The sequence below is a fragment of the Elephas maximus genome, chromosome 19 (assembly GCF_024166365.1).
Source record: "Elephas maximus indicus isolate mEleMax1 chromosome 19, mEleMax1 primary haplotype, whole genome shotgun sequence".
Lineage (NCBI taxonomy): Eukaryota > Metazoa > Chordata > Mammalia > Proboscidea > Elephantidae > Elephas > Elephas maximus.
The window spans coordinates 63,423,055-63,442,195 of record NC_064837.1 but is presented as its reverse complement, the minus strand read 5'-3'; the positions used below and the strand labels follow the sequence as shown (position 1 = coordinate 63,442,195).

Here is a 19,141-nt window from a genome sequence, read left to right as displayed (position 1 = left end):
GGAAAGAACCTTCTACGGGGGAGCGCTGGGCTTGAATTGCCAATGATAAATGTGGTACCTGTTGGGTTTGAAAGGATGTGCAGACCTCGGTCCTCCTTCTGTGCCCCTTTGTCTTATTTCTCAGGTGCTTGGGTGTGAAGGGGGCAGGTTGAGGAGAGTTTCCTTACCAACTAACCACCAGGAACACCCACCAGCTCTCTTCTGTTCTCTGTCCACAAAATTCACTTTTGAGTCTGGCCCGTTGGCCTATGTAAATGGTTTGCTCTGTTCTGTAGCTGTTAAAAGGTACATTCCCTGCTGAAAAGAAGAAAAAAAAAAAAAAAAGGATGTTTTTTGTTATAACCTGTCTTGGATGATAAGTGGTAAGAGAATGATAGCTATGTGCCTTTCTTTGTAGAGTGCTTAGTAAATACTGTTTGAAATGTTATCCCTAAGCAGCTAGAAGTAGACAACTGGTATAATGATCTAGATGCCTTAGTTTAAGAAACAAATACAAAACCTTCTTTTGAGTTCCATTCAGACTAGGGGGGTATGTTTGAACCCATAGGTACTATTTTTCTTAGGGGTTTCCTGACCCTGGTGCCAAGCCTGGCCTCATCTGGGTTTACCTGGGCTCATCTGGGTTTGTCCAGGCTTACCTGGGCTTGCCTGGACTCCTGGCCTTCCTAGGTCTGAATCCTGGCTGTGCTGCTGAGCCCTTTGGCATATGGGACCCGGCCACCCTCTGCCACAGTTTCCTTCCAGGGTCAGGAGGGAGAGGCTGTATCTCCAGCCGTTGATCTGCAGGCCAAGGACTACACCGGAACCTGGCAGGGCTGAGCCTGGTAGGGTCGTGTCCAGCTCTGTGGGTGCTGGAAGGCCAGTGGGGAGCTGAATGAGGCCTTTGAGATGAGGCCCTGAGCCCTGATGTTTGTGTACTAGAACACAAGGCTTTTCAACAAATGGGTTCCTCCACCTTGTAACTTTCCACAGCGAGAGGTCTGACTCCCTGACTCTTCTGAGCTAGGATTTTAAGCAGGTTAAAGTCTAGGGGAGGCTGCCTGAGTGGAAACACGAGGGAACAGTACTTCCCTTTCTTCCCCTGGTGGGCGGTGGTGTGACTCCAGGTTCAGCAGCACTGAGCTAAGTCGACCAGGGGCAGTGCCATTTTTGGGTCTGTCTCTTTGTCCTTGCTGAGTGTCCCATCAAGGTAAGCTGGCTCTTTTCAATTCAACAAGTATTTTTTGGGTACCCCAAAGCCCTATTTTGGAGGAGTGCCAAGTATGAAAAAGCATTGTCCATGTTTTTAAGCAACCAATGATATGAAAGATGAAGGCAAGTCTGCACAAAAAACCACCAAAGATGTGTTCTAGAACAGGGACCGGGATGGGTCAGGGAAGCCTTCATGAAGGTGCTAGCAGGTGGGTTGCAGAGGTGTGCTGGGGTCTGATGGCTGGAAATTTGGAGGAAGGCGTTCAGGACAGAGACACAGGATGTCTGGGGCTTCTTGAAGGAGCCGCAGGTCATTTGGTTAAGCTGGAGGATGGTGACCACACAGGGCGTAGTGGGGCGAGGGGCTTGAAGAGTGGGGGGGGGTACTGACGGTCAGTACCTGGAGTTTATCCTTTGTAGTCACAGGGAGGGGCCATGGGGAACTGTTGAAAGTTGCATCAGGAATTCAGTGGAAGAGCTTCAAGAGAGAACCTGAGCCAATCACCTGTCTTCAGAGGCCACAGAGCACACAGACTATGGTCAGGGCAGGTGGGGCAGGCAGAATGTGCGAGAAGGCTGCTGTCAGACCCTCCTGTGTGCCTTTTCTCCAGGCAGGATAGTTCCCGTTCTTTGAGCTGTTTCTCTTTGGAACCATTTTCCAATGTTGTAACCTCTTTCCTGGGCTTCGCTGGCATCTTCCCAGTGTCCCATACCTCTGCTTTGAGACTTAGTTGATTTCCCATACCTGGGGGGACCGGGATGAAGAAACCAGGGGTAGATGCCTGTGTGCTGGGACGTTGAGGAATGTTGGAATGGTGGCAGGGAGGTGCCTGCCATGGAGCCTTGGTGCTGACTTGTGGGCTCCACTGAACCAGATACAGGCCAGCTCGGGTGGAAGGTGCTAGAACTTGTCAGAGTATGTGTGTGCCACTGAAACAGACCACCCATGGCTGACCCTATCTCCTTCTGATTCCAGCTGTATCCAGTATGCTCCAAGGCCACAGCTCTGTGTTCCAGGCCTTGCTGGGAACCTTCTTCACCTGGGGCATGACTGCTGCAGGGGCGGCTCTCGTGTTCATATTCTCTAGGGGACAGGTGAGTTGACCGGCTTGGGTTCTGGAAGTTCGCGAGGATTCTTGGTGAGCTCCGAAGTGATTCCATGCCCGAAGGCAGGATTGAATTGCAGACTCTAATGCCACTGGCCACTTGCCAGTTGTGTGTGCATTGCTGTTTTTCAGCGGTCGGTCGTCTCATTTTTCCCCTTCTCCCTGCCCAGGCTGGGAGAACGGGGTTCTGCTCGCAGCAGACACACTTTTTACCCTGTCTGCTTTCCCCCTCATGATTCTGGAGACCTAACTGATAGGGCATCAGAAGTGAGGAGCCCAGTTATATAGCCTCATTTGCCCATGACCTGGTTTCTATTTTCCATGGCATTTCTTTCAGGCCCGGAACAGAGGTGACAACGTGCACATCTGAAAAAGAACATTCGGTGTTGTCTGTAACTGTCCTCTCCTGTGGCCTTGAGTGGGCTGGGATGATTGAAAAGACGTTAGGGGAAAGGAAGAGTATCTGTTCACTTTTCTCTCTTACCCCGTCTCCAGGGCTTTCCGTTTCCCCCTTTGGGGTGGATATACCCAGCCTGCTACCCAGCCAGCCCCGACATTCCCCCACTGGCCCACCCACCCTGTTTACATATCCTCCACTCTTTCCTCAGGAACCCCCCAGCACCCTCGCTCACCCCAGGTACTCACAACCCCACATGCCTGCACGCCTTTCCAACACCTCCCTCACGTGTCTCTTACCCACACCTCACACCTCATACCCTTGTACCCTATATGCCCCTCCCCACCCCACATCGCCACACACACACCCACATATGCCCCCCCCACATCCCCACACCCCCACACACCCTCTTGTGCACCCATGCAGCCACTCCCCCACATCCCTTCCTCACATTCATACTCCTTACACGTACTCTCCGCATACCTCCACAACTCCCTACAATCTCCATAACCCCCACCAATGACCACACCCCACACCCTCACACACAATCCCACCCCCATATCCTCCCATGTACTGACGCAACCACCTTCCACTCCTCCAGCCCCCTACAACTCCTCCACACCCACCCACACCTGCACAGCCACCTTCCACTCCTCCAGCCCCCTACAGCTCCCCCACACCCACCTATACCCCCACAACCCCCCCACACCCACCCACACCCTCCATAAAACCAAAAAAAAAAAAACCCAAACCCACTGCCCTCAAGTGGATTCCAACTCATAGCGACCTTATAGGACGGAGTAGAACTGCCCCATAGAGTTTCCAAGGAGAGCCTGGTGAATTCAAACTGCCGACCTCTTGGTTAGCAGCCATAGTACTTAACCACTACTCCACCAGGGTTTCCACACCCTCCATAGCTTCCTACAACGCCCCCAACACATACTGCATCTATATCCCACCACCTCCCCACACCCATATACTGCGCATATACAACCCCTACCCCCCTCTACACACACATGTTCACACTTTCCTCTCCTCACAGACTTGAAATCCTATTATTTTCTGCAGCCCTTAACCCCCTGAGTCTATAGGCCCAGAGAGATGATCGCTGGCTTACTAGAGGAAAGTCCCTGTTTTGTTCAGACTGCAGCCTAGAAATTGCAGGAGTGGTAAATGAGTGCTCTGTGTAGATTTATTTAAATGTGCTGTGAGACAGATCCAGGAACTGGAACACATCGAGCAAGTTGGCAAGCCGGGCCCTCTGTGTTAGCCACAACAGAGACCGGTAAAGCAGGCCCTGAGCTCACCGATGTCACCCTGACTTCCCCACAGCACCACCTGCCTCCTGTGTGGGAGGTCTGAGCCTCCCGGAGACTTGGAGACACACAACCCTTGAATCCCAAGTTCCTGTGGACAGGGAGGGGAAGCTTTCGAAACCTAGTCCCTGCACAAGAGACACGGGCTGTTACCTAACTTTCCCCCTTCTCGTGAAGTCTCTCTAGGTTTCCTGGGTCCTTTCCTGCCCTTCTGCCAGATCCTGAGCAGAGCAGCCTCTGCTCGCATCCTTACTGGTTTCTTTTGGGGGCCCTGGTGGCACAGTGGTTAAGAGCTACAGCTGCTAACCAAAAGGTCGGCAGTTCAAATCCACCAGCTGCTCCTTGGAAACCCTATGGAGCAGTTCTACCCTGTCCTGTTGGATCGATATGAGTCGAAATCGACTCAACTCAACTTGACAGCAATGGCTTTGGTTTTTGGTTTCTTCTGCACTGAGGAGCAAAATCTGAGCAAAAGCCTCAGCAATAGCCAAGGCTGAGCTGGCCGTTGAGATGTGAGTTAAATGCAGCACTCTAGTGAGTGGGAGTCAGTAGCGTCATGGAGCTGCTGGCCGGTGCCATGGGGCTCTTCAGAAGGCAGAGGTTATAGGTTACTGTGGAGGTGCCCTCCTGTCCTTGGCACTTCAGAGCCCTGAATTTGCCTCACGTTTAGTATAGTCACCTGGAGTCCCTGGGTGGAGCAAACAGTTAACGTGCTTAGCTGCTAACCAAAAGATTGGAGGTTCGGGTCCACCGAAAGACACCTCAGAAGAAAGGCCTGGTGATCTACTTCCAGAAAATTAGCCAGTGAAAATCCTATGGGGTGCAGTTCTACTTTGACACACACGAGGTCGCCATGAGTTGGAGTGAACTCATGGCAACTGGTTTGGTGTTTTTGCTTCAGTGTAATCAACAGGTCAGCAAGAGCAGTTGTGCAGACCTTTCTCTATCTGGAGGCATGTAGGTAGTTCTCAGGACCACCTACGTGTTTGGTGATTTGTCAGAAGGACACGTGGCACTCAGCGTATAGCTGTCCTCACAGCTAAGGTTTCTTACAGCGAAAGGACTGATTGGATCAGCAAGGGGAAAGGACAGATGGGGTCTAGAGAAATCTGTGCACAGGTGTCTGCAGCTCTTTCCCTCCTGTGAGAGGGCACACCAAGCATGCTCTTTTCGCAGCAGCAGAGTACGGTAACACGTGGGTGATGTTTCTGCCTGGGGAAGCTCATTAGGGATGTGCCACCCAAGGCCTTTGCTGGGAGGTGGTCATGTAGGCATAGCACATATCAAAATTCCAGACTTTCAGGTGTTCAGGAAAACAGGTGTTGTGCCTAGGCACGGTGAGCTCTCCTTATCAGTTAGGGAATGGTTCAAGAGCCAAGTTCCCAGAAGCCAGCCAAGAGCCGACCCTGCAGGCAGGACCTCCTCAAGATAGCAGCCTTAGGCCTGCTGTGTTAACTCTTTCTTGCACAGGAGGTGTGTGTGATGAGGTGGGACGGGGTAGGGCATGGGGAGACAAAGGGAGCCATAGGAATGAGCCCACAGGGCTGTGCTCCATCCCTTCGAGCAAAGCTCAGTTTTCACCCCACCAGAACAGGGGCTGTAGTGAGAATGGCTTAGGATAGCAGGCACTCAACAATCTACCCTCAACTGTGTTATCAACGTTGTTTTAGTTCCACTCACAATTTATTTTCCTGATTTAAAAAATCTTATGCTAATTGTCAGAAACTTGTAATATGGAAAAGTCTAAAGAAATAAGAAAAACTTTCCTAATCTCACATTCCAAAGGGAAAACTATTAACGTATTTGTTCAAACTTTTATTCGACCATATGTATGTATGAACATATTTATTTTCTTTACATCATGGGGATCAGATTGTACATAATGTTTTATAACTACTTTTTCTCACTTGCTATTGTAAGTATCTGCTATATCCCTAAGTGGTTTTTTTGAGGATATTGCTTAAATGGCTACATAATATCACACTGTGTAGCTGTACCACAGTTTACCTAAATATTCCCCAATTATTTTTTATTGGACAATTAGGTTATGTCCATTTTTTTTCTGCTCTTAGAAATAATGTTATGATGGAGATACATCTTTGAGTACTTAACCATACCTGATTAATCCCTCGAGATAAATGTCTGAAAGTGGAATAACAGAGTTATTGATTTAAAAAAATATTTAATTTTTCCCCTTTCAGGATGCAAATAAAGGCTGCTAGGGTAATTTTTATCAGAATTCTTCTTTGTATTTGTCTAGTTTGATTAGATTAGTTGCTTGGACAACTTTGTTTACATCATGGCATAGCTGAAGAAGCATGTGGTTTGTCTAGCTCACTGGAGTCAAAACCTTCCATCCATCTCATGGCCACAGAGCTGGGGAGAGGCTGCTTATGGCTGGAAGTGGTTGACTCAGTGGCTCTGGCTTCTTAGGCTTTAACATGTTCACATGAGTATAGCTTATATCCATAACTTAGGCCACGTTTTTAGAAACAACTTTTTGTTGAAGTATAAGATGCCTATAGAAAAGTACACATTTCGTAAGTGTAGAGCTTGATAAATTTTCAAGAATGTTCTTGAAACTAGTACCAGACCAAGAAACAGAATGGTAGCAGGGCCCTCCCCTGCAGCAGCCATGTCAGGCTCCCTGCTAATTAGTACCCTTCATTGCTTAACCTCCTCACAGAGCCCAAACTTCGCCCAGCACCCAACCTCCCCCCACCGCCCAACCTCCCCCACCACCCAACCTCCCTCCACCACCCAACCTCCCCCTACCACCCAACCTCTCCCCACCACCCAACCTCCCCAACCACCTAACCTCTCCCCACCACCCAGCCTCCCCCCATCACCCATCCTCCCCTACTGCCCAAACTTCCCCCAGCACCCAACCTCCCCCCAGCACCCAACCTCCCCCAGCACCCATCCTCCCCCATCACCCGTCCTGCCCTATTGCCCAGCCTCCCTCCGCCACCCAGCCTCCCTCCACGACCCATCCTCCCCTCACCTCCCAGCCCCCCATCACCCATCTTCCCCTACTGCCCAAACTTCCCCCAGCACCCAACCTCCCCCCAGCACCCAACCTCCCCCCCAGCACCCATCCTCCCCCCATCACCCATCCTGCCCTACTGCCCAGCCTCCCTCCACCACCCAGCCTCCTTCCACCACCCAGCCTCCCTCCACCACCCAACTTCCCCTCACCACCCAACCTCCCCCCACCACCCAACCTTCTCCCACCACCCAATCTCCCCCCGCCACCCAGCCTCCCTCCTTCCCTACCCTGCTCCCCCAACCTTCCCCCATCACCCGTCTTATCCGCCAACCTCTCCCTGACTGCTCAGCTGCCTTCCGCTCCCCAACTTCCACTCCAAGGATAATGACTCTTCTCATCTCCGACAACAGTGATTACAGGCAGTCCCCAGGTTACAAATATCTGACTTACGTACAGCCCATAAAGTCTATTTTATTAAAAATTTGAGGCACACGCAATGGTTCATAATAATGATGTGCATCTAAACATTATTACTGTTATTATTGTACTATTAAGGAAACCCTGGTGGCACAGCGGTTAAGAGCTACAGCTGCTAACCAGAAGGTCGGCAGTTCAAATCCACTAGGCACTCCTTGGAAACCCTATGGGGCAGTTCTACTCTGTCCTTTAGGGTCGCTATGAATTGGAATTGACTCGATGGCAGTGGGTTTTTTGGGGGGGGTTTATTATGTTAAAGATGTTTTAGTGTATCTGGAAGTGTTTATGTAATGTTTTTTATGCATATAAAGGTACACTATACACTATATGCTAAGACAAATATTTGACGAACTGATGTTAGACTCGAACCGTACCTGTTGCTACTTTCGTACAAATTCGATATAAAGGTAGATTTAGGAATGGAACTTGCTTGTAACCCAGGGACTGCCTGTAGTTTTCCCTGGTTTTATACTTTATATAAATGGGCTAATTGTATAATATGTATTCTTGGGTCTGGCTTATTTCCCCCTATTCATTTTCCAGCTTACTGAATGCCCCTGCCTGTTCGTGAGATTCTTCGTATATATAGTGTGTGTGTATGTCCTTAATGCCATGTATGGATATACCGTAATTGGTGTATCCATTCCACTGTTGTTAGGCAACTGAGTACTTTCTGGTTTTGGTTCTCACCCACAGTGCTGCTGCGAACTTCTAGTCCACGTGTTTGGTGAATCCACAAGTATGCACTGCTGTTGGGCAGTCACTCAGGAGTGGCATTGCTGCGTCAGGGGGTGTGCATATGTTCAGCTCTAGTTGATGCTGCAAAATAGTTTCCCAAAGTCGTTGTGCCAGTTTACACACCCACTTGCAGTGTGGGAGGGTTTTGGTTGCTTGCCAACTCTTGGTGTTTTCCATCTTTTAGGACGACTACTTGCTAAAGAGTTATAGGTATCATGTATAGGGGGAGCCTGGCAAGAGACAATGCCTGGATCAGTACAAGCCACACACCACACAGAACGAACACTGATGGGCTTGGGGATGAATGGGAGGCCCCCCTGCCCCCCCCGTCCTTGTCCCATCTTATGAAGGCTTGGGCTTGGGTTTCCAGCCAGGATCACTAACTCAGAAATGGGCCAGCCTTTATTCGAGTGACTCTCTTTGGCCTTAAGGCCTCTTCTTGTTGTAGGAAACAGCCTGTTGTCCTTCGGAAACTGAAACATGTTGTTTTCATTTGCAGAGGCAGATCTTAGATGGAAGCCTTGGCTTTGCTGCAGGGGTAAGTAGCATATGGTAGGAGATACGAGAATGGAGACACATTTATTCTGACACTTCTCTGCCCAGGCATCTCCAGTCTTTGTCTCTGTGTGACCTAGATGCATCCATGTGCTAATGGCTCCGTCTTATCACCGACCCTGTTTATTTTCCAGTTTTTTAAATGGCCCTGCCTCTCTTTAGATGGGGAAGGAGGCTTCTTTGGTAGCTGCCTCAATAACAAAATGAGATGATACTTAGGAAGGGCCTAGCAAGAGCCTGATGTATAGTTGGCACTAATTATTCTCTTTGTCTCCTCTGCTCCTCTCTTAAAAGGCTTTGTAGTATAGAAATTTTCAAATGTGTTAAAAAGTGGAGATAATTATAGGATGTACCCTCAGGTACCCATTTACATGGCTTCAATCCTAATCACCATTTTGATAATCTCATTTCATCTGTCTTCCCCCAGATGTCTTCTTGGAAAATTGGGATATTTTTTAAAAGCAAACCTCAGACAACATGTAATTCCACCCGTACATTCCGTATCTACCTCTAGCTGAATGACTTGTTTTCTCTAAACAGAATCCCCATGCCATAATCACACCTTCTAAAATGAACAGTAGTTTTTTAATATAGTCTAGCACTCAGTGCATACTTAAATCTCTTCTTGCGTTTTCTAAAACTGTTTTGCTAGAATTGGGATCCAAATAAGATTTTCACATTGAATTTGTTTCTTCTGTCTTTATAGTCTCTTTTAGTTTTTAACAGTCCCCCTCTCCCTTTTTTTCCCCCATACCATTAATTTGTTAGAGAAACTGGGGCATTTGTCTGTATAAAGTCTCACGTTCTGGAACTGGCTGATTGCTTTCTTGTGGTGCTATATACCTTGTTCTTCAATCCCCTGTGTTTCCTGTAAGCTGGGAGTTAGACCTAGAATCTTGATGAACTCAGAGTTAATTGTTCAGGCATGAATACACTGTAGGTGGTGATGTGTCTTCCCATTGCCTCATCCACATCAGAAGGCATGTTATATGTGGTTTTCCCTTTTAGTTGATCACAGTTCGGTGCCTTTTGCCCTTGTTTATAGTCCTGTGATCTGGAAAAAACTGGCCTAGGCTGAGACCTCCCAGAGGTCAATTAGGGTAGCGGCCTTCAGGCTGGGGTCCATGTACCCACGAGAGTATACAAAGACTTTCCAAGTAGTACACAGGCATATGAACAAAACAAACTAAGCAAAAAACACAAACCTGTTGCTATCAAGTCAGTTTCGACTCATGACGACCCCATGTGTGCAGAGTAGAACTGCATTCCATAAGGTTTTCATGGCTGTGACCTTTCTGAAGCAGATAGCCAGGACTTCCTTCTGTGGTGCCCTGCGTAGGTTTAAACCGCCAACCTGTTGATTACTAGCTGTGTGCTTAAATATTTCCACCCCCCAGAGACACCAGCCTATGGGTGAGTGCTAATAAAATCAGCTTCCAGATTCTCAGATTCCATATGCTCTTTTTCCTAAAACCGCTCAGCCTGAGGATGCCCTGGGAGCCAGTTTTCCTTTCCTACCTTCCGTTGCACGGTTGTACCTCCCCTACTTTGCAAAAGAAAGACACTGTTGCCTTGTCACCTTGCCTCTGGGTAGCAAAACCTCCACTCATTAGACAGAGGGACCCTTGAGATGTTGGTGCTGGTGTGGAGGAAGTAAAAGACCCTAACTACTGGGCACCAATCCTTTAGCAATTCAGATACTGTCTCGTCCTTTGAAGGGGGACCTAATTGAATTATCTGTGGAGAAATCCTTAAAAGTAATTTTCCCTGATGGACCACTCGGGGATTTTGGGCATGTGACCTGGAAAGAGTTCAAAGAACAGTATGACAATATAACAAAACAGCTTTTTATTTCATCTCCTTATTTATTAATCACGTTTTTGCTTATGTTACAAAAAGAAAAAAAAGAGAAATAAATTGATGCTCAGCTCTGTCTTATCCTGTTAATGCCTCAATATTTATCCATAGATATATAAAGGAATTGGAAAAAAAAAAAAAGCGCAAAAGAAGTTCCACCCATTAAAATATGTGTTTCCAAGAATATTTTACGTTTTTCAGTTTAATAATTGTGATGCTGCACGTTATGTTTTTCTTGTTAGGAATCCATTTTCTACCACTAATAGTTGTAATGATAACTCAGCCTGGGGAATTGTTATTTAAGCATTCAGGGCTCTAGGCTCACAGGAAATGTTATGAAATTGAGATGTATATAGATATGTTTATTGCACAAAAATATGATACCGAAATCAGCAATGGATTTTTAGCGTAAGATATAAATTGCTTGAGGATAAAATTTGGGGGGAGATGAATTGAGATACAAGTCAAGGGGACAATGGAATAATAGAAAATTCTTGACTGTTGAAGAAGTGCTTGCTTGTGTATTTTTTTGCATGTGTTGAATATGACACGTAAACAGAAAAGTACGTAAGATGTATTGTGCAGCTTAGTTTATATCTATATATGTATATTTTTTTTCTTTAAAGTGGATAATCATGGGAATCAAATCTTTATGCTATTTAGATCCTACTGAATACATTTAAAGGACTAATGTACAGTTTTATTTAAACCCATATCTATATGCCACAAATGGCATCTTTTGCAGCTCTTTAAACTTAAGATGAAAACATTTTAAATGTCAACTTAAAAATGAGTGAAGGGGTACCTGTGTTTTCCAAATTCCATAGGGGATACAAGGAGCCCTGGTTGTACAGTGGTTAAAGGCTCAGCTGTTAACCAGAAGGTAGGAGTTCCAACCCACCAGCCTCTCTGCAGGAGAAAGATGTGGCTGTCTGCTTCCATAAAGATTAAAACTCATTGCCATTGAGTCGATGCTGACTCATAGTAACGCTACAGGACAGAGTAGAACAGCCCCATAGGGTTTCCAAGGCTGTAATCTTTATGGAAGCAGACTGCCACATCTTTCTTCTGTGGGGCGGCTGGTGGGTTCCATCCGCCGGCCTTTCGGTTAGCAAGCAGCCAAACGCTTAACCGCTATGCCACCAGGGCTCCTTTCCATAAAGACTACGGCCTTGGAAACCCTGTGGGGCAGTTCTGTTCTGTCCTATAGGTCACTATGAGTCAGATTTGTCTCGATGGCAACGGGTTTTTGTGGTAGAGGATACAGAGATCCAGAATTCTGAGGAACTCTGCTCTAGGCTGTATTACTGCTTCTGACCAAGACTGTATTTAAATGGTCCCAGTCGTTTGGATGTCTTAGTTTTTTTTCTAGGTCAAAAGTCATTGCAAGATTTACCTAGCAAAAATAAAACAAAAAAACACAATGAAACAAGCAGACAAAAGCCAGTAGAATATAATAGTCTTCAGGACATTCGAGAATGAATTTCTGAGCAATAAAATATGTGATTTTTGAACCCCATAAGAATTTAAAGTAGTTTTACTTCTGATTTTTAAAGTAGTTAGTAGAAAAAAAATGTTCTAAAAGTTAATATATATGTATTTACCATAAAGTAAGTCATTTATTTTTCTAGATGGAGCTTGAATATGACCTAGTTACATAAAGAAACTTCTGGCAGGTCCTCAGTTACATACGAAAAACAAAAAACAAACCTGTTGCCATCAAGTTGATTCTGACTCATAGCGACCCTATAGGACAGAGTAGAAGTGCCCCACAGAGTTTCCAAGGAGCACCTGGTGGATCTGAACTGCCACCTGTTGGTTAGCAGCTGTAGCACTTAACCACTATGTCACCAGGGCTTCTCTCAGTAAAAGCTTGATGTGGAAGGTGGTTGGACCTCACACCTAGCCATGAAGAATCAAAACAGGATGTGGAAGGTGGTTGGATTCTGAAACTCAGGGAATTTTTTTTTTTAATTGTACTTTAGGTGATTTACAGAACAGGCTAGCTTCTCATTAAACAGTTAGTACACATATTGTTCTATGACATTGTTTAACAACCCCACGACACGTTGGCATCCTCCCTTCTTGACCTTGGGTTCCTTATTACCAGCTTTCTTGTCCCCTCCTGCCTCCTAGTCCTTACCCCGGGCTTGTGTGCCGCTTTGGTCTCGCTTTGTTTTATGGGCCTGTCTGATCTTTGGCTGAAGTGTGAACTTCAGGAGTGACTTCATTACTGAGCTAAAAGGGAGTCCAGGGGCCATACTCTTGGGGTTTCTCCAGAAACTCAGGGAATCTTCATGGTTTTGATGACTAAAGGTGGATTCTCATAGCTGCTTCCTGACATAGCCCAGGGGGCCCGAGCTATAATAACTGCTTGTACTTACTATGGAAGATGCCACTTTGAGGACTGAGGTGCGCCTGACCCCAGCCATGGTATTTTCAGTCGCCTCATATGCATACGAAAGCCAGACAGTGAATAAGGAAGACCGAAGAAGAATTGATGCCTTTGAGCTATGTCGTTGGCGAAGAATATTGAATACAATATGAACTGCCAGAAGAATGAACAAATCTGACTTGGAAGAAGTACAGCCAGAATGCTCCTTGGAAGCGAGGATGGCGAGAATTCATCTCACATACTTTGAACATATTATCAGGGGCACCAGTCCCTGGAGAAAGACATCATGGTTGGTAGAGGGTCAGCAAAAAAGAGGAAGATCCTCAATGAGATGCATTGACACAGTGGCTGCAATAATGGGTTCAAACACAGCAGTGATCGTGAGGGATGGCGCAGGACCGGTTAGTGTTTCATTCTGTTGTACCCGAGGTTGCCATGAGTCAGAGCCAACTCGACAGCACCTAACAACAACATCATCGTGGAAGAGTTTATATTTAATATAGGTAAGCAGTTGGCCAGTTCAGTGCTTCTCTACCGTGGGCAGTTTTGTCCCAGGTGGCACATTTGAAATGTCTGGAGACATTTTTAGTTGTCAAACTGGGTCGAAGTGTTACTGGCATTTAGTGGGTAGAGGCCAGGCATGCTGCTAAGCATCCTAAAATGCCCAGAACAGCCTCCACTACAACGAATGATCCAGCCCCAAATGTCGGTGGTGCTGAGGTTCAGAAACTCTCGTTTAGAGCATTTTGATGTATCTTCTATAGTTGTTTTTGTTAGCTGCCATCAATTCGACACTTGACTCATGGTGACCCCATGCACAAGGGAACAAAATGGTGCCTGGTCCTCCGTGAACCCCCTGATTGGTTGTGGATCGAACCATTGGGATCCATAGGGTTTTCACTGGCTGAGTTTTGGAAGCAGATTGCCAGATCTTTCTTCCACTGAAACCTGTTCAGCATCATAGCAACACACTAGCCTCCACTAATAGATGGGTGGTGACTGAGCGTGAGGTTCACTGGCTGGGAATCAGAGCCCGGTCTCTCGCAGGGAAGGCGAGAATTCTACCACTGAGCCACCCATGTCCCCTCACTTCTAGACAGAGGTTGAAAGGGAGCAGGATGTGGCAGGCAGAAAACCCCATTCCCAGAGTTCTGTACCTGGACCGACTTGTATTTGCTGTGTGCTTCTCAGAACAATCTTTCAGTTTTTAAAAACAACATAGAAGAAATTTATTGTAGCAGTATAAGCTGCGTGATAAAGTACAAAAAGGAATTTTTCACAAAATAATGAATCAGTCTGTGCTTTTTCAGATTTTTAATCTGTGAGTTGTCCTTAATGTTATAAATAACCTGGACTGCCAAAAAACAATTAAAAAAAAAAAATGGAATGAGTCAGATTTCACCTTTGTACTTATCGTACCTTTTATATAGTGACATTTCCGTAATTCTAGGCACTTTGGATTTGGGATTTTTGGGATTTCACTGTGACTGGATCTGCCAAGGCAGCTCAGAGAAATGACCATTTACATTTGTTTGGTGAAGTACCCATAAAACGCATTGGTGAAGTAAGTGAAGTACCCATAAAACCCGTTGGTGAAGTAGCAGGGAATAATTCACTTGTCAGGTATTCCCTCCTGAAAACTCCCTGTTTGGGGCTGTGTAGTCCTAAAGCTTGCTTGCTTGATGTTTGCCCTAGGATATGGAAACTACACCCAAGAGACTTATTCAGTTAAGGGTTTTAAGAGTCTAGAACAGATCAATAATTAAACATTAAACCCAAACCAAACAAAACCTGTTGCCATCAAGACGATTCCAACTCATAGCAACCCTATCGGACAGAGTAGAACTGCCCCCATAGGGTTTTCAAGTCTGTAAATCTTTACAGAAGCAGACTGCCACATCTTTCTCCCTCGGAGCTGCTGGTGGGTTCTAACTGCCAACCTTTTGTTTAGCAGCTGAGCACTTAACCACTGTGCCACCAGGGCTCCTTAATTGAACATTAGTGAGCATTTAAAAAAGTGCGCAAGGAAAGAGTACAAATTAATAGATAAGTACACCCTTGTCATCGTCACCTAATTGAACCTAAGAAGGTATTTTGGGTTTACCCATTTATGTAGCTTGTTCACTTGATATTTGCCATTGGATGCAGAGTCATGTCCCAGAGACTTGAGTGACAGCGGTACAAGTTAACAGAAGAGACTAGAAACAGTGCTCAGTAGGTGAAAGTACTCTTTTATTTTTTTACAGAAGATCTGAAGCAAATATGGCAAATGTTAAAGTTCGTTAAAACTGAGTTGTGGGTACCTGAGTATTTGTATTTTCTATCATGTGAATGTTTGAAATATTTCATAGTGAATGCTAAAGCAAAAAGCGATGTTTCATATGAGAATACATGTCGTAATTCGTTAGTCTGGATGTTTGCACTTGAACTCTACCGGTAAGTAAGAGGTGTTTAACTTAGAAGGATAGCAGTAAGAATCATATTGCTCGGGTGGCATTGAGGTATTCAATAGGGTACCAAAACTCTGAAAGCTTAGAAGACTTGGTAGAGGCAGGGCAGTTCTGCATAAGCTGGGACTCTCTTTTTATAAGGCTGGCAGCTGGGCCATGTCAGCATTCCCGAAGGGAAAGGTTAATGAGCAATCCAACATGAGGTACTCCAGGCCTTCTAACATTTAGGGTTTGCTTTCAAAAATTTCCATATTCATGTTGTATCTACTGAGAACATTCAAGAATAAAAATAAAATTATTCTCTAGGAAAGAAAAAGTAATGCTTCAGAAGCTTCCACGAGTGGACTTTCATTTAAAAATTTCTTCATTTTCCTTTTCTTTTGAATTATAAAAGTAATACATGCTCATTGTTAGAAAAGACACGTAGCAATTCAGATGTGTTTAAAATAAAAAAGAAGAAGGTTTCCTTACTGCTTTACCCTGTTTCCTAGAGGTGACCACTGGTGACACGCGGGTGTGTATCCTTGCAGAATTTTTTTATGCAGAAAGGGTCAGGACAGTCAAGTGTGTCCTAGTGCTTGCTTCTTTCCAGGCTTTGCTTCTTCAGCACAGCTGTGAGATGCCTTGTATACATACCTTGAAAAGAGCAAACCTGGCCATGAGGTGGTTGACGGGGATTCCGTTGTACCTTGCACAGATGCTTCTAACATATTTTGACAGTCAGTTGTGTATACATTTACATATGTGTTGTTTGTGCCTTGAACTATATATTTAATATAATGCTGCAGTGACATGTTTTTACAATTTTATAGCTTTTACAGTTGTGTACCAAAACAAGTGTTTCTGTAAGAGGGATTCCTGGGACAAAGGACATGTGAATTTTTTTTTTGTTGTTGTTGCAATATATTTCTCTATTGTTTTTTTCATTGACAGGGCCTTCAAAGTATTAATCAGTTTTTCCTTAAATGACTCCTATTGAATCCATTTGCAGTTTTTCTCCTTGGCTTCTTAAATCACTCTCCAAGTCTCCAGTAATCATTGTCTTCCTCTTCTCAGTACCTATGCCTGGCTTTGATTTTTGTCTAAGGCATGAGTTTAATAAAGAGAATTATTACCATTAAAAAAAAAAAAAAAAGGTCATTATTTCCTGTCAGGATCCTTTAAAACTGGGGAAGATTTTAGATTATTATAATAGTTAATAGTCATTGAGTTTTTACTAGGTACGAGGCGCTCTGCCAAGCACTTTCCCTAGATCATCGAATTTAATTTTCACAACTCTGTGAGGTGTGTACTGGGTATTGTTATTTACTTTCACTTTACAGATGAGAAGACTGAGGCCTGGAGAATATAACTTGTTGAGGATCACACAGTGAGCAGGGCCGGGATTCGAGCCCACTGACAGCAGGGCTTCCACTGTTAAACCACAGAGCCTCCTAGTTGATGTCTGATCCAGCGGCCTCTATTTACAGACAGGAAACACTTCCAGAGAGAGTAAATGACTCACCCAGAATCAAAAATCGCTGGATAGTGGCAGAACTATCCAAACCCAGATGAGAAGTCAGGGCCTGCCAGTATTTCGCTGAGTGGCTTTGGGCAAGCTCCTTAGTCTTCCTGGGCCTCAGCTGACTTTGCTGAGAACTGAGGACATTGAACTTGATGGCTCATGAAGAGCGTCTGGACTGTGCACATATAAAGGTGCGAGTTGCAGCTAAAGTTAGCATGTATCTTTTTGTTCGTAAGGCAGTTGTGAGGTGTTTCAATTAAGTAGTTTTTGGTTCACCCACTCAGGAGTATGATTCAATGGCAAAACTTAAACATGTAATTAAATATCTTTTCATCCGAGAGGGAACTCAGTCATTGTTGCATAAGATGTCTAGATGAATTTGGAGGAGCTGAAGCATCTGGGGTCACCATCTTCATTTCTTGGCTTTGGTTCTAGCATATCTCCTTGGTGAGGGCTGAACTGACTAGGAATCTCTAAATCAATGCCTATTCTGTCTCAAGGAAGGAGCACTTGTGTTTGGAATAAATATGAGTACGAAACTGCAGAAGAAAAGGACAGCCCACAAATCAAGAAGCTTACTTATAGGCATGAAAAGGCAATTTAGTATCTATTACTTAATCCCATAGAGAGCTAGTTTCTTATAAAAGACATGATTTTCTTAAAGAGATTCGGGCCGAGTCTGTTTTTGTGCAGCAAGTGGTGAATAATATTTTTTCCAAATAACTTGCTCACTGTTGGAAGTTAATGATGCCCTCTAATGATGGCCTCTGAGTCTGAGGGCTGATGATGACCAGCTGTTCTCCATTTCCATGGAGGAATGGATGGAAAGAAATGGACTTAAATTGGAGCATGAGGGATTCAGGGAGGAGATTTCTACCAGGGCCAATGAAAAGGTTTATTCTAGAGAAAATACTACAGAGGGAAGAGCCAGGGCCAGGGAGCAGCTATTGAATTGGATCTTCAGAAGTCCTACCTTTATTCCTATTGACTCTACAGATCTTGGATTGTTGTTGTCGTTAGGTGCCATCGAGTCATTTTCTTCTCTGTGACCCCATGTGACAGAGTAGAACTGTCCCATAGGGTTTTCTTGGTTGTGATCTTGATGGAAGCAGATGGTCAGGTTTTTCTTGTGCAGAGCCACTGGGTGGGTTTGAACTGCCAGCCTTTCGGTTAGCAGCCAGGCACTTAACTGTTTGCGGTACCATGGCTTCTTACAGATTCTGGAATAGGAAATAATAATTGCTGTTGCTTTTTCTCCTTCCTGTTGCCTGAGAGAGAAGTCTGATATGTCCTAATGGAGATTTCACACGGAACTAAATGTGAGGTCTTTTGGACCGTGTTGAAATGGGCTGGCCCACAGATAAACAACCACAAGACATGTAGAAGGAGTATGCTGACGGGCTTTGATGAAACTTTGTCAAAGACCACTGCTCTGTTTCTCTGAGCCATGATTTTCCCCTTTAGGAAGCTGACAGAAACCAAGGACTCAGAGATGCCTCTCCAGGGATGTTGAACATGAGGGAGAATCCTAGAAAATGCTTGGACCTAGGACAGCTCCCATCTCCAGCGTCACTCAAGCTGAGCAGAACCACTTCAGACATTTCAGGGCAGTTGTCCAAAATGGCACACTTCTCTTGAATTTGTTTTTTAGAATTTGGGGTCCTGGGGCACTGGGTTTTTTTGGGGGGGGCACTCTAGGGGCTTCTAGATAGATTCTACTCTCTGCATGTTTGCTAGTCTGCATGGGGATGGATTGGCCAGGGAGGTGGTGTTTCTCTATTTTAGGGCCAAGGCTGCCCTTTAGGTGGGGACTCAGTGAAGAAATGAGGAGGTGTGGCAGCACCGACTTGGTAAGACTCTGAGCTACTGCCCAAGGGGTGTCTCATTGACAAGCTAAGTGTGGCCCGGTGCATAAAGAGGTGTGAGGAAGGGTCCTTCTTTAACCATGGTTGCTTCTAGCCTTGTTCCAGGGTCTGTGGTGCAGTCATTAAGGGGCACTTGCCACTTGTGTCTCTGCTTCTTGCATGACGATGCTGAAAGGCACTGACATTTATCCAGTCTCTCATAGTTAAGGGGCTGGGACCCTTGCAGTTTATGCGATGAGACATTTTACTCGTAAAGATCTCACATGGTCAGCTTCCAGTAGGGCAACTTGTATGTCTTAGC

At 45.4% G+C, this 19,141-nt stretch overlaps 1 protein-coding gene across 2 annotated transcripts in view; it reads left to right on the top strand.

Moving 5' to 3' along the window:
- SLC39A11 (solute carrier family 39 member 11) overlaps positions 1–19,141 on the top strand; it is a 444,014-nt gene that overhangs the window by 2,578 nt on the left and 422,295 nt on the right. For both annotated transcript variants that reach the window (XM_049861321.1, XM_049861320.1), the window contains exons 2-3: positions 2,168–2,286; positions 8,714–8,752. In XM_049861321.1, coding sequence (XP_049717278.1) covers positions 2,179–2,286; positions 8,714–8,752 — 147 coding nt within the window. In that variant the 5' untranslated portion in view covers positions 2,168–2,178. The remainder of the gene's footprint in view (positions 1–2,167; positions 2,287–8,713; positions 8,753–19,141) is intronic.